General features: G+C 46.9%; 1 protein-coding gene across 1 annotated transcript in view; it reads left to right on the forward strand.

Moving 5' to 3' along the window:
- RAD23B (RAD23 homolog B, nucleotide excision repair protein) overlaps positions 1 to 14,549 on the forward strand; it is a 65,711-nt gene that overhangs the window by 24,535 nt on the left and 26,627 nt on the right. Inside the window, exons 2-3 of the mRNA XM_050948290.1 lie at positions 1,835 to 1,916; positions 4,962 to 5,041. Coding sequence (XP_050804247.1) covers positions 1,835 to 1,916; positions 4,962 to 5,041 — 162 coding nt within the window. The remainder of the gene's footprint in view (positions 1 to 1,834; positions 1,917 to 4,961; positions 5,042 to 14,549) is intronic.

The following is a 14,549-nucleotide window of genomic DNA, read 5'->3' on the forward strand; positions in this document are numbered from 1 at the left end:
GATATGAGAGAACTTCTGATCGGTCCCAGGGCAGCATGTCTAATGGGAGTATCAGCGCAGTCTTCTCCCCAGCTGCTGGATAAAGAGGAAGGCGTGACTCCTCACGTGAGTTTCCCTTGGACAGTGGGCTCTCATTTCTAAGCCCTGTGGGGAGAGGCTGCTGGGAGAAAGTTAAAATACTATAAGTGTGTAAAACGTATAATGTAGCAGAAAAAAAATGGAAGAAGCAAAGTTGAGGGGTGGGGGCTAGGGAACTGGAGAGGAGAGGCAGAAGGAAGAACTACATAACAAAGTGATGCCAGGAAATATACAAGAAACATGTAAGGGCAAATGTTTGCCAGATTTCACCAGTGTTAAGTGCCATAACTTGGCAGCTTTTTGTAATACATAAGTTAAGAACTCTTATCAGCTATTGAATAGAAAGCATTCGAGTATATTTCGACCATTGGGCTAGCCTTAATAGCAAGCTACATTCGAAAATTAAACAATATTGATCATGTAGCAGCTACATAGGGCACACGTAGTATTGAGTTAAATTGTGATATTAGGATACAAGTATCTTTTGTCTTGGTCAGTAAGCATAGTCCTCTGAGTTAAGCATGTTGTGCACTTTTCAATCCCAATGTCTCTCTTACTGACTGTGCTTGTGTTATATACTTTTGAAAGACAAGTATGGAAATCCTCTACAAGATAGGTTAATTTGTGGATGCTCGGGTGTGACTTTCAGATTGCCTGTTAAAGCTGTCATGGTTCTTGTGAACTGTCAAGGGATAAATGCAACAAATGTAGAATGCTTCCAGGTACACTACATTTGAGTGTTTTTATTTAATGTTCTAAGTGCATTAGTATAAAAACATTTCTTTAATTATGTATACTGAAGAGTCTTTAGTGATCCTTTTGCACGTTACTGCCAGAATATAGTCCCTCTGGATAGGAGTCCTCTAACTTTAGCAGCAAAACTGGACAGCTTGCCCCTCACAGTGGTCTAGCACAGCGGTTCTCAAACTGTGGGTCAGGACCCCAAAGTGGGTTGCAACTCCATTTTAGTGGGGTTGCCAGAGTTGGCATTAGGCTTGCTGGGGCCCAAGGCCCAAGCCTGAACTCTACCATGCTGGGCCAAAGCCCAAGCCCCACTGCCCAGGGCAATGGTGCTGAGCTTATGGATCCCCCAACTGGGGCTTAAGCCCTTGGGCTTGGGCTTTGGCCCACCATCTTGGGGTGGCAGGGCTTGGGTGGGCTCAGGCTTTGGTACTTCCTCTTGGGTTCATGTAGTAATTTTTGTTGTCAGAAGGGGGTTGCGGTGCAGTGAAGTTTGGGAACCCCTGAGCTAGCAGATCACTTAGTGACTGCAGTGATTAAAAAAAGTGCAACTGAATTTATAGATCGTGAGATCATCATTCTGTTGGGGGAGGAGGGAATATTTATTTATTTTTAAATCTCTTGTCTACTCTGTATTCTGAGCAAGTGCTTTAGGGAAGGGCCACTAGGCATGATACCTCATTTCTTTAACGAGTACTTTCTGCATCAAATCTTATCTTCACTTGTCACTGAATTCTAGATCTGTATTTCATATTTGTCAGGGGAGGGATTGTAATGTGACACTGGATTGTAACTCTAATTTGTTTTACTAGAAAATTCCTTGAACAATATTGCTCCAAGAGGAGGCTGGAAGGAAAGCTCTTTGGCAGTTTGACTTTTGTGACATAATGTTCCAAACCTGGGATTGAAATACACTTTGTCTATTTATATCTGCTGTTCTGTTGAAACAAACACAGTGTTAAGTGGGATTTGAAGTGTATGAATCTACTTTCCTCTAACAAGAACTATGCTTTAGGTGAAGGCGCTGAAAGAGAAGATCGAATCAGAAAAGGGGAAAGATGCTTTTCCAGTAGCTGGTCAAAAACTAATTTATGCAGGTAATGTCTTCTAAAAGTAAAGATTACATCTGAAACTGACAAACTTTCTGCTTTTCACTGACTTCTTACTCAATATCCCCCTGTTCCAAGGATTAGGATTTTGTTTAGCCTTTAGAAGTACTAAAAACCAAAACAAGCTGTCTTATCAGCAGAGGGAGTTCTTGGTATTTTGGGATCAGCTCTCAATCATCTAGAAACATACAGTGTATACCAGGGGTCCCCAGTGCAGTGCCTGCAGGGGCATCTAAATGCGCACACGTCCTGGCTGGCGGTCGAGCATCCACTGAAATGCCGCCGAAATTCAGTGGCGATGCCTCTGGATGACACTGCTTCTCAGTGGCAAGCAGCAACATCCAGAAGCGGTGTCATCCAGAGGCATCGCCACTGAATTTCGGCGGCATTTCAGTGGATGCTCATCTGCCGCCACGGTCTTTTGTCCGGCGCCTGCCAGACGAAAAAGGCTGGGGACCACTGGTATATACCAATGAGAAACTGACCATGGAAGATAGACATTAGGGCTTAAAATCAAGTTCTTAATACTTGATTCCTGAATCGCTTGGTGAAAGCCAGTGGCTATGTAATAACCTTCTAGTCTGACCTCTTGCATAATGGTCCCTTTTGGCTTTAAAATGTCTGAATCCACTCTCCTTCCCTCTCATAGCTTCATTTCTGAGTTCAGAGGACACTTATCTCAAGGACCAAAATACTCTCTCAGATTCCTTCTTCTCCCAAAAAAGCCTTGTTGATATCCTTAACATGTTGGAAGCAGCTGCCTTGACCTCTCCCCAACACAGCAAGGCGGGATTTCTGGAACTCAGAACAACTATTTGTTTTCCTTCAGAGGCAAAAAAAAAAAAAAAAAAAAAAAGTCCTTCAATTGGAGTTAAGGCTGAGTGCACGTCAGTAACTTAAGAGAAAAAACACATAGGGACATTTAGCATAAATAAAAAAGGAAATAGAAAATTAAGATTAAACTTGGAAACCCCACATTTGAAAGAAGGGGAAAGTAAAGGCAACTGTTCTGGATTCTCTTTACATCTCTGGCCCTGGAGGGTTTGTCAGGGAGAACAATAACAAACAGGCAGGAAAGTCCCCAGGATAGTGAAATGGACTTGTCTTGCCTGATTTGTTCTTATTGACTTCAGTACATAAAGATGGATTTCTAAATATGTTAACTAGAAAACTGTCTTCATAAAATGTCTCGTGCATGTATTTAAAATTGTATGAAATTCTGAAACTTCTGTTGGTTATGGGGCTGAAAAATTCTGATACAGCAGGGCTCAGGATTTAACACAAGTTAAACTTAATGCAAGGAGCTGCACTTTTGAGATTCTCAAATTCTTATGCCTCTTTGGCAGCACTGTGCAAATTGTTTAATTTAAATAAAATTGTATAGGGACGATAGGGAATAAGATACAGAATTAAAGTCTAAACTAAGGAGTCAAGCCTCATGTTTCCGCAATCCTAGCTTGCACCATTATTTTTTTAAAATTTAGAAGTAAGGTATGTGTGGTGTAATTGATTATGACATAAAATCCTTTCTTAGGAAGGTGAGTGGGGAGGGCTCGTTTTGACATTATGTGGTGGTTTTTTTTTTTTTAATAGCACTGTGCTAGGCTTTGGTTCAACCTGGTGGAATTGTGGTGGTTTGCTTTAAAAAACAATAAACTGCTCAAAGGTGAGGATAACTTTGTTGTAGTCTCATATTTATATTACAGTAGTCCCTGGAGGCTTTGAGTATTTTGGGGGGTGTGATGCAGAGTCCTGTGCATACATAGATGGGTAGTTCCTTTCCCACACAGCTTACAAGATAATAAGAGGTCCTCAGTGGGCAAATAGACCAATGCAAACATTGGCCATTCAGACACTGCATCCACATTTCACCTTTGGTGTTCAAATGGCCAAACCATTTAGGACTCAAGTCTACCTTCAGCTCCCAGGTGGAGCCACATGAGTGAGAGGCTGTTCTATTCATATCCTCCCTTGCCCAGACTTTCTACACCACCGGCCAAGGAAATATCCTGTTAACTACAGCTGAGGCAGCATATTGTTTTTAAACCCGACTCATGTGGGGATGGGATCAGTTATAAAAGTGCATAAGTATGTTAGCTCCAACCCTTCTGTAAGACTTGCTGCCGCTGCAGGAAACCTGACTGTTAGAACTGAGACTATTGCTCAGTTTTATAGTAGGATAGTATTCTCTAACCTTATCTCACCTAATTTCTCAAAGACTGGAGTTCTATAGTGATGCTATAACTGAGACTGCTTTTACAGGATATTTATGTAGTGTAATGAAGTTTTAAACCAAACTGGTATAAGTGAACTTGACCATTTTCTGCTTAATAACAAAAGATGCTAATCAACAATGGTGGTGCAAATTAGAAAGGCACCACTGTTTTCTTTTTTTGTCTTGTCTCTACCTTAATCTTTTTGCAAGACAAGATAAAAGAAAGGTTAAGCCTGTTTCACATAAAGCCAGTATTTAAGTCTGCTAAGTTTAAATTGGTAAAATTGCAGAGTTGCAAGCTTGTCTCATACAGATGCATTTATGCTGATCAGTTGCTGGCTCTGAAAGGCTAACTAAGTCACAATAAGGCAGTAGAGATATAAAGCATGGAGGATATCGAATATTTTTTTCTTTATCTTAAGCACTAGGCAAATTTAAATTATTTAATTGATACATTGAAGTTTTTTTTCTAGTTTGAAAAGCTCAACGCTGAACAAAACCTTTTTCCTTGAGATGACAATCCTATTTTCAGTATTACGGAACATATTTGACACTGTTGGTATAGTGTTGAAAATGTCAGAATAGTCAGAACTGGTTTCAAATAACTTGTGCTATAGAAGGGCACAGCAGGAAAATTTTATTTAGGAGCTCTGCAGCCAGAGTTTAGGGGTAAAACATTCTTCTTTGTCTTATGCATATTCATTCAGGTGTCTGCATGTAGCTATTTTTAGGTACTTTGATACTGTTTAATGGAATATTAAGATGAGCTAACAAACTGTTAAATGACTTCTCAATAACTTTCATATTGAACTTGCTAGGTAAAATCCTTAATGATGATACTGCTCTTAAAGAATACAAAATCGATGAGAAGAACTTTGTGGTGGTTATGGTGACAAAAGTAAGTTGCAATTTTCTCATCAAAGTCGCATCCATTTTGTAAAGAGTTCTTACTGTGGTTCTCAGCATTACACATGTAAGTGTATACCTACAGAACCACTAAAGTCTATTTAAGTTATCTGAGAGTTACGTTATTCATGAAGTGTGTGTGTAGGGGAGATTGAGTTGAAACTTTGTCCTTTATCCGCTCCAATGTGCATAAATGTTGCAGCTTGTAATAATGAACACCAATACTAGAATGCAAAAATCTCCAACAAAATTTTGATGGCTCCTGGGTGATAAGTGGAGTCTGAATTTTACAGTCCATCCTTTTTTACAATCTCCTCATGTTTCATTTTACGTACTTGGATTACATTCTTGTCCTGCTGTTCATGAGTTCATTTAATATGGCGATCAGCTAAACCTTGAGCATGTGGGCAAGACTCACCAGCCAACATTCAGGAAAGAATTCTCTACAGTAACTCAGATCCCATCCCATCCAACATCCCATCACCGATCACTGGGCATACTTATCTGCTGGTAATCAAAGATCAATTGCTAAAATTAAGCTATCCCATCATACCATCCCTTCCATAAACTTATCAAGCTTAGTCTTAAAGCCAGATATGTCTTGCCCCCGCTACTCCCCATGGAAGGTTGTTCCAGAACTTCACTCCTCTAATGGTTAGAAAACTTTGTCTAATTTCAAGTCTAAACTTCCTAGTGTCCAGTTTATACCCATTTGTTCTTGTGTCTACATTGGTACAAACTTAAATAATTCCTCTCCCTCCCTAATATTAATCCCTCTGATATATTTATAAAGAACAAGCATATCCCCCCTCAGCCTTCTTTTGGCTAGACTAAACAAGGCAAGCTCTTTGAGTCTCCTTTCATATGACAAGTTTTCCATTCCTCGGATCATCCTAGTAGCCTGTCTCTGAACCTGTTCCAGTTTGAATTCATCCTTCATCTTCAAGTGATTGCTCATATGCATTCCAATTAGGTGTGTGCGCGCCGCGTGCATGTTTGTTGGAGAAACTTTTACCCTAGCAACACTCGGTGGGTCGGCTGGCCGCCCCCTGGAGTGGTGCCGCTATGGCGCTGGATATATACCCCAGCCGACCCAGCCACCCTTCAGTTCCTTCTTACCGCCCGTGTCGGTTATTGGAACAGTGGAGTGCGGCTTAGCTGACCTCCACCTTCCATAGCTACTCGCTCTTCTAGTTATATTCGTAGTGTAGTTAACTGTTGTTGTGTGTGTGTGTGTGTGTATGTGTATATATATATATATATAGTTCATTAGAGTTAGTTATAGTTCATAGTTATAGTTGTTAGTTAGTAAGTGTTGCGGGGTTCGGGGGGGTAGCCCCTTCCCTGCACCTGGTGCCGGAGCTCATGCCTGGCTCACCAGGTTTCAAGCAGTGCTCGGCCTGTCATAGGCCGATGCTGACAGGAGATCCTCATGACTCCTGTTTGAAGTGCCTAGGGGAATCGCACTTATCGGCTAAGTGCCCAATTTGCAAGGCTTTTAAGCCAAGAACCAAAAAGGAGCGGGACATTAGGTTAAAGCAGCTCCTAATGGAAGCGGCCCTGACGCCGTCGCCCTTGGCACCAAGCACGAGCCAGTCGGTGAGCAGAGGCACCCCTACGGCACCGGGCGTCGCCAGTACGCCTAAGGATTCCCGGTACCGGCCACCGCCAGCCCCGAAATAGACTCCCCGCCGCTCCCTCTCCCCGAGGTCGAAGATGGCGAAGGGTCAGATGGCAACACCAGCGTTGCAGCCGGAGACTGCACCTAAGTCTGACCGCCCGGCAGCAATACCTGCCGCGGCACAGCCGAAACCGGTACCGTTGAGTCCGGCACCTGACAGCTCCCCGGCACCGGCCATGGTAGAGCTCACTTTGCCATCTACCCCGGAGACTTTCTCCACTGCGAGGGACTTGATCGCCATCACCGAGGCGGCACCGCCTCTACCCCCGGCACCGCCGATGCGAGTATTGCAGTCCATGGGCAAGCCGACCCTGACCAGACCGCCGTCTGTCAGCGTAGCTGACCGGCCACGCTCAAGATTACGATCCCGCAGATGCTCTGAGTCGAGACGTCGCTCCCACTCTTGACTTCGCTCTCGGTCCTGGCACCGGTCCCCGCCATGGAACCGATCGGACTCTCGGCACCGGTCGGACTCTCGCTCCCCAACCCGCTACTTGCGGTACTGCTCCAGTTCCCGGCACCGTCCCAGGCACCGTACCTCCCGGAGCGGGTCAGGGCGTAGAGACTTGAGATCCCGGTCGACCTCCCGGCACCGGGCTGGTCGCAGGTCCCGGTCCCGCTCTCGGTACCGCTCCGTGTACCGGCACCGGACCCCATGATCGAGGGGTGTGAGATCAGTCGGGACTTCAGCTCCAGGCTTTTCTGCTCCACCATGGCCGTCCAGACACACGTCCGTATCCTCCCAGGTGGACAGCTATTACGACCGGGACAGGGATACGGAGGTACCTACGGGGGGTTTCCGGGACTCTCGGCCGCAGGACATTGGACCTCAGCAGTGGTCCTTCTGGACACCCTGGGCGTACCACCAAGCCCAGGGTGCCCCCCTGGTCCAGACCCGCTCTGCTGCCTCAGAACATCGGGCACCAGAGGCCACCATTTCCCGCCTCCCCCCCCCCGGGGTTGAGTCGGAAGAGCACGCAACACATCCTCCGGACTCCCCGGGGCAGCTGGAGCAGGAACTGTCCCAGGAGCAGGAGGCCGTCGAGGACCCCCTCATTCCCGGGGTATCCTCCTCCTCCTTACCGGATGAGGCTGTGGCAAGGACCTCATCATCAGGGCCCCCACCGATAGACCTCAGGGCCCATCAGGACCTCCTTCGCAGAGTGGCCCTCAATATCAACCTCCCAGTGGAGGAGATCCCGGAAGTTGAGGACCCCGTAGTGAGCATCCTCACCGCTGGTGCTCCCACCCGGGTCGCGCTGCTATTCATTTAAACCATCCAGGCCACTGCCGACACCCTCTGGCAGTCTCCAGCCTCCATTCCACCGACGGCAAAGGGACTTGAGAGAAAGTACATGGTACCCTCTCGGGGATATGAGTACTTGTACGTTCATCCTCCTCCCTCCTCCTTAGTTGTCCAGTTGGTCAACAAAAGGGAGCGACATGGCCAGCAGGCGCCTGCCCCAAAGTCCAAAGAGGCCAGACGGATGGATCTCCTGGGTCGTAAGGTGTACTCAGCGAGGGCCCTACAGCTCCGAGTGGTCAGCCAACAGGCTCTACTGAGCCGATACAATTATAACACTTGGGCAGAAGTGGATAGGTTCTCCTAGCTGCTACCCCCGGACTCATGCCAGGAATTCAACGCGTTCCTGGAGGAGGGAGAGAAAGTGGCCAGGACCTCTCTCCAGGCCTCCCTAGACTCGGCCGACTCAGCGGCCAGAATCTTGGCCTTGGGAATCACTATGAGGCGCATCTCCTGGCTCCAGGTCTCTAACTTGCCTCCTGAGCTGCAGTATACCATCCAGGACCTACCCTTTGATGGCAAGGGTTTGTTCTCGGAAAAGACCGATCCCAGGCAGCAGAGCCTGAAGGATAATAGAGTCATCATGTGCTCGTTGGGAATGCATACCCCCGTAACCCAGCGTAGACCCTTCAGGCCCCAAGCACACCGACCATACTTTACACCTCGGCAGAGGCAGGACCTCAGTAGAACGCGCGGGCGGGGTGGCTGCAGACGCCAGTCCGGTCCCCAAGGGGGCCAAAACCACAGGCCCTCTAAGGCACCACCGGGCCCCAAGTCCAACTTTTTGAAGGTGCGCCCGGGGACGGCATACCAGTCTCAGGACAGGATCCTTTCCCTCCCTTCTCCAACCGTCTCTCCTACTTCCTCCCAGCGTGGTCCCAATTGACATTGGATCTTTGGGTCCTGCGCACAGTGAAGCAAGGGTACCACCTCCAATTTGCTTCATCACCGCCTTCCCGCCCCCATCCCGTTCCCTCTTCAGGGACCCCTCTCACGAGCAAGTCCTCCTACAGGAGGTCCAATCTCTCCTCGCTGCGGGAGCTATAGAGGAGGTACCTTTAGACGAGAGAGGAAAGGGGTTTTACTCCTGCTATTTTCTGATCCCCAAGTCCAAGGGAGGCCTCAGACCTATCCTAGACCTGCGCGGACTCAACAAATGCATGCTCAAGTTGAAGTTCCGCATGGTCTCCCTGGGAACGATTACCCCATCCCTGGATCCTGGAGACTGGTCTGCTGCCCTCGACATGAAGGATGCATACTTCCACATTGCCATCTTTCCACCATACAGGAAGTACCTTTGCTTTATGGTCAACCACCAGCACTTCCATTCACAGTCCTCCCCTTCGGCCTCTCCACGGCCCCGAGGGTGTTCATGAAGTGCATGGCCGTCCACCTCCGCCGGCAACAGATACGTGTGTTCCCGTATCTGGACGACTGGCTCATCAAGGGGACCTCTCAATCTCAGGTCCGGCAGTATGTCGATATAGTTATGGACCTATTCTCCCAGTTGGGCCTACTCCTCAACGCCGAGAAATCCACCCTGGTCCCCACACAAAGGCTGGACTTCATAGGGGCAACGCTGGACTCCACTCAAGCCAGGGCCTACTTGCCTCAGCCCCACTTCCAAGCAATCATATCGATTATACGAGGTTTACAGGCCTCCCCAATCACCTCAGCTGCGGGGAACTGTCTCCGACGAACGTGCATGCGGCGCGCACACACCTAACTGGAATGGATATGAGCAACACATTTCGAAGAACAGCAGTTACAAAGGTGAGTAACCGTTTTTTCTTAAACATGGGAGACCAGAACTGCACACAGTATTCCAGGTGAGGTCTCCCCAGTGCCTTATATAACAGTACTAACACCTCCTTATCTTTGCTGGAAATACCTCGCCTGATGCATCCTAAAACCGCATTAGCTTTTTTAATGGCCATATCACATTGGCGGCTCATAGTCATCCTGTGATCAACCAATACTCCAAGGTCCTTCTCCTCTGTTGCTTCCAACTGATGTGTCCCCAATGTATATCTAAAATTCTTATTATTAATCCCTAAATGCATGATCTTGCACTTTTCACTATTAAATTTCATCCTATTACTATTACTCCAGTTTACAAGGTCATCCAGATCTTCCTGTATGATATCCCGGTCCTTCTCTGTGTTAGCAATACACCCCAGCTTTATGTCATCCGCAAACTTTATTAGCACATTCCCGCTTTTTGTGCCAAGGTCAGTAATAAAAAGATTAAATAAGATTGGTCCCAAAACCGATCCTTGAGGAACTCCACTAGTAACCTCCTTCCAGCCTGACAGTTCACCCTTCACTATGACCCGTTGTAGTCTCCCCTTTAACCAGTTCCGTATCCGCCTTTCAATTTTCATATTGATCCCCATCTTTTCCAATTTAACTAATAATTCCCCATGTGGAACAGTATCAAATGCCTTACTGAGATCGAGGTAAATTAGGTTTACTGAATTTCCTTTGTCTAAATAATCTGTCACCTTCTCAAAGAAGGAGATCAGGTTGGTTTGGCACGATCTACCTTTAGTAAAACCATGTTGTAATTTGTCCCAATTACCATTGATCTCAATGTCCTTACCTACTTTCTCCTTCAAAATTTTTTCCAAGACCTTACATACTACAGATTGTCAAACTAACAGGCCTATAGTTACTCGGATCACTTTTTTTCCATTTCTTAAAGATAGGAACTATGTTAGCAATTCTCCAGTCGTACAGTACAACCCCTGAGTTTACCGATTCATTTAAAATTCTCGCTAATGGGCTTGCAATTTCATGCGCCAGTTCCTTTAATATTTTTGGATGAAGATTGTCTGGGACCTCTGATTTTGTCCCATTAAGCTGTTCAAGTTTGGCTTCTACCTCAGATGTGGTAATATCCACCTCCATATCCTCATTCCTGTTTGTCATCCTTCCATTATCCCTAAGCTCCTCATTAGCCTTATTAAAGACTGAGGCAAAGTACTTATTTAGATATTGGGCCATGCCTAGGTTATCCTTAACCTCCTTTTCATCCTAAATGTTTAGTGGTCCCACTTCTTCTTTCTTTGTTTTCTTCTTATTTATATGGCTATAGAACCTTTTACTATTGGTTTTAATTCCGTTTGCAAGGTCCAACTCTACTTGGCTTTTAGCCTTTCTCACTTTATCCCTACATGTTCTGACCTCACTAAGGTAGCTTACCTTGCTAATCCCACCCTTCTTCTACTCCTTGTAGGCTTTCTGCTTTTTCTTAATCACTTCTCTGAGATGCTTGCTCATCCAGCTTGGTCTACAACTCCTACCTGTGTTTTTTTTCCCCTTTCTTGGGATACAGGCTTGTGATAGTTTCTGCATCTTCGACTTAAAGTAATTCCAGGCCTCCTCCACATTTAGATCCACAAATTCTTCAGTCCAATCCACTTCCGTAACTAACTTCCTTAATTCTTTAAAGTTAGCGCTTTTGAAGTCAAAAACTGTAGTCCCAGATCTATTTTTGTTTATCCTTCCATCTAGTTTAAACTGAATTAGCTCATGATCACTCGAACCGAGGTTGTCCCCTACAACCATTTCTTCTGTGAGGTTCTCGCTGCCCACCAAAACCAAATCTAAAATGGCATCCCTTCTTGTTGGTTCTTCAACTACTTGGTGAAGAAATCCATCTGCTATCACATCCAGAAAAATCTGAGCCCTATTATTCTTATTAGCACTTATCTTCCAGTCTATATCTGGGAAGTTAGTCTCCCATGATCACACATTTCCCATTAGTGTTTACCTCATTAAAAACATTAAAGAGGTCTCTATCCATATCCAAATCAGATCCCGGCAGTCTGTAGCACACCCCAAGCACTGTCTCAGGGGAGGCTCTAGTAGCTTTCTTTCCCGGTGTGATTTTTGCCCAGACAGACTGTCTTGTCCATTCCATCACTTCTTATTTCTTTAGTTAACCTCCTCCTTGATGTACAATGCTACTCCACCACCTTTGCCTTTATTTCTGTCTTTCCTAGACAGCACATAGCCTTCAATACCTGTACTTCAGTCATGACTACTATTCCACCATGTTTCTGTTATCCCTATAATATCCGGTTTCACTTCCTGCACCAGTAGCTCTAGTTCCTCCATTTTGTTCCCTAGGCTCCTCGCGTTAGTACAGACATCTTAATTTTTGCCGTTTTGGCTTCACTGACATTCTTTACCCTGTTAGGCACAGACATTCTACCACTAGCATCACCTGTTAGTCTTCTATCTACACTACACTTCCTCCTTATGCCAATTCTTCTGTCCACGACTGTATCCCCTCTTACTTTGTTTACTTCCCTCTCAAGGTTAAATTCCGGCTTGGAGATCTCCTGGACATCTCCCAACCATCTCCCCCAAATTCCTAGTTTAAAACTCTCTTAATCAGTTTGGCAAGCCTCCATCCTAGAAGTCTATTTCCCTCCTTACACCATCCCGAGAGAACAATCTTTAGTCCGTAAATGCTTCCCAATGGCCGTACATCCCAAAGCCCTCCTTACAGCACCACTGCCTGAGCCATCTGTTGATCGCCATAATCTTGTTACACCTTTGTTGCCCTTCTCTAGGAACCGGCAGAATCCCACTGAAGATCACCTGAGCCTCGATTTCCTTAAGCATCTTCCCCAGTCTGGCATAGTCTCCCTTGATACATTCCAGAGAGTATCTAGCCGTATCATTCGTTCCCACATGAAGGACAATCAATGGATTCTTTCCCACTCCCACTAGGATCCTTTTCAGCCTCAGGTCCACATCCTGTATCTTAGCACCAGGCAGACAGCACACCCTTCTTTTCTCCCGATCAGCTCTAGTTACAGGCCTGTCTATTCTTCTCAGTAAGGAGTCTCCAATCACGTAGACCTGCCTTTTCCTGGTGACAGTGTGATTCTCCGGTCTATCCCCTGCGCCCACTGGCTGCAAGTCCTCGGTTCCTATTCACCCTTGCAATCCTCCTGGGGCTTATATTTGGTGTTGCATCCATTGACTCCTCCCCTCCTCTTGTAGGACTATCAGCTCTTCTCTTTTTCCTTGCCCTCTCTCCTTCAGCGGCCACCTGCTGTGCCCCTTCTTCATTTTCCAACTCTGCAGACCTGTTCCTGAGTTCTGTTTCTCCTTCACTGGCCCGTCTTTTCCTCTGCCTGGTTCTCTTAGTCACATGCTTCCACCGTCCACTTTCCTCACCCAGCAGTCTCTCCTCTGAATTCTTTGGTCCTGCTTCCATCTGCACGTCTGAGTTTATCCCTTCAGCCCCCTCCTGTCTGTGCTCCATCATCTGCTCAAAGCCCCTTCTAAACTCAGCCAGAGTTTCCACCTGCATCTCAGTCCTCGGATCTTTTCTTCCATCAGCTCTATCAGGCGGCACTTCATGCAGACAAAACTTTTTTCAGGTACCCCTCCAGGATCATGTACATGCCGCAGCTTCCACATCCAGTTATCCTCATTGTGTCTTTCACTGCTACCTCTGTGTCAGTCATAGCCTTCCCACCTAAAGCCTGGTAATCCACGGAAAACAACACACTTCTGTGGACTTCAGTGGTAACTATATAGCTAAAATGCTCTGCAGTATTTTGAAAATGGTGCTCTAGTACAGGGGCGGGTAAACTTTTTGGCCTGAGGCAGCATTGGGTTTCCAAAATAATATGGAGGACTGGTTAGCGGAGGTTGTGCCTCCCCAAAGAGCCAGGCATGACCTGGCCCTGCTCCCTATCCAACCCCTCCTGCTTCTTGCCCCGTAACGGCCCCCCCCAGGGACTCCTGCCACATCCAATCCCCCTGTCCCCTGACAGCCCCCGGAAACCCTGCCCCTGACTGCCCCCTGCCACCCCATCCAACCCCTCCTCTTATTCCTGACTGCCGCCTCCTCCCCCTCCCCCGACCCCTGCTCCATCCAGCCACCCCTTCTCCCTGACCGCCTCTGGAACCCCTGCCCCTGACTGCACCCCACTGCTCCATCCAACCACCCTTCCTTCCTGACTGCTCCCTGGGGGCCCCCTCCCCCTGTTCCCCACCCTCTGACCGTCCCAACCCCTATCCACACCCCTGCCCCGACCACCACTCCGAACTACCCTGCCCTCTATCATCCCCCGCCTCCTTACCACGCTGCTTGGAGCACAGATGGCTGGCGGCACTACAACCGTGCCGCCCAGAGCACCAGGACAGGTAGCCACGCCAGCCAGCAGGCGGCAGAGCAAATTGAGGCTGCGGGGGAGGGGGAACAGCGGGGGAGGGGCTGGGACCAGCCTCCTGGGCCAGAAGCTCAGAGGCCGGGCAGGAGGGCTAGATGTGGCCCACGGGCCGTAGTTTGCCCACCTCTGCTCTAGTACCTAGGCATACTGGTAGTGGGTTTATCTTAATATTAAGGATTTCCTTCTAATCTTAACTCCTGGTACTTTACCTTCCAACATATTAACAGCTAAATGTCAAATTTTCATTTTACCAGCTTATTTCACATTTTTTTTTCAAACTCTCTACACTCGTCAAAAATCTGCTGATGATTATCTT

The sequence above is a fragment of the Gopherus flavomarginatus genome, chromosome 3, assembly GCF_025201925.1.
Source record: "Gopherus flavomarginatus isolate rGopFla2 chromosome 3, rGopFla2.mat.asm, whole genome shotgun sequence".
Classification (NCBI taxonomy): domain Eukaryota; kingdom Metazoa; phylum Chordata; order Testudines; family Testudinidae; genus Gopherus; species Gopherus flavomarginatus.